This window comes from Saprolegnia diclina, assembly GCF_000281045.1.
Source record: "Saprolegnia diclina VS20 unplaced genomic scaffold supercont1.15, whole genome shotgun sequence".
Taxonomy (NCBI): Eukaryota; Oomycota; class Saprolegniomycetes; order Saprolegniales; family Saprolegniaceae; genus Saprolegnia; species Saprolegnia diclina.
In genome coordinates, this window is record NW_008246082.1 from 20,654 (window position 1) to 21,232 (window position 579).

Below are 579 nucleotides of genomic sequence, written 5' to 3' on the forward strand. Positions count from 1 at the left end.
GGGTCGGGTCGAGCAATCGTCTACGCGGCCTACCGCAGTCACATGCACGTGCTCGACTGGCTGCATACGAACCGACGCGATGGCTGTGACCAAGATGCGATGGCGCTCGCTGTCGCCCGCGGCCACTTTGACGTTGTGCGTTGGCTCCACGAGGTATACGGGCTATGGCGAACCCACGCCGACTTGGCCACAGCAGCCTACATTGGCCACATGACAATGGTGACATACCTCTTGGACGTACCGATGGGTGGTGTCGACAATGACACTCCAAATGCGAACGTTGCCGTCGCAGCGATCTTGCCGGAGCGGGATGGTCATCTTGGCGGCTCGCGCACCGACTACGTCACAGGGCCACCGACGTACTGGGCGGCGAGCCAAGGCCATCTCGAGATCCTTCAGCTGCTCGTCGCTCGCGACTATGAATTGCCGCTGGATGCACGTTGTGCGCTACCTCCATGAAGGGTTCGGTCAGCGCTGCAACTATCAACACGTGCTGGTCGCTGTTCAGCAGCGCCATGTCGACACCGTCGCGTACGTCCTATCAAATGGTTTTTGGCAACTTGGTGACGATCTCTCAAA

General features: G+C 59.6%; 1 protein-coding gene across 1 annotated transcript; it reads left to right on the forward strand.

The window, feature by feature from the left end:
• Positions 1 to 42: 42 nt before the first annotated feature.
• Positions 43 to 459, forward strand: SDRG_05600 (hypothetical protein; the record flags this gene model as incomplete). Its single annotated transcript, XM_008611323.1, has 1 exon — positions 43 to 459. One exon carries the CDS (start codon positions 43 to 45, stop codon positions 457 to 459), a length of 417 nt encoding a protein of 138 aa, XP_008609545.1.
• Positions 460 to 579: the final 120 nt, after the last annotated feature.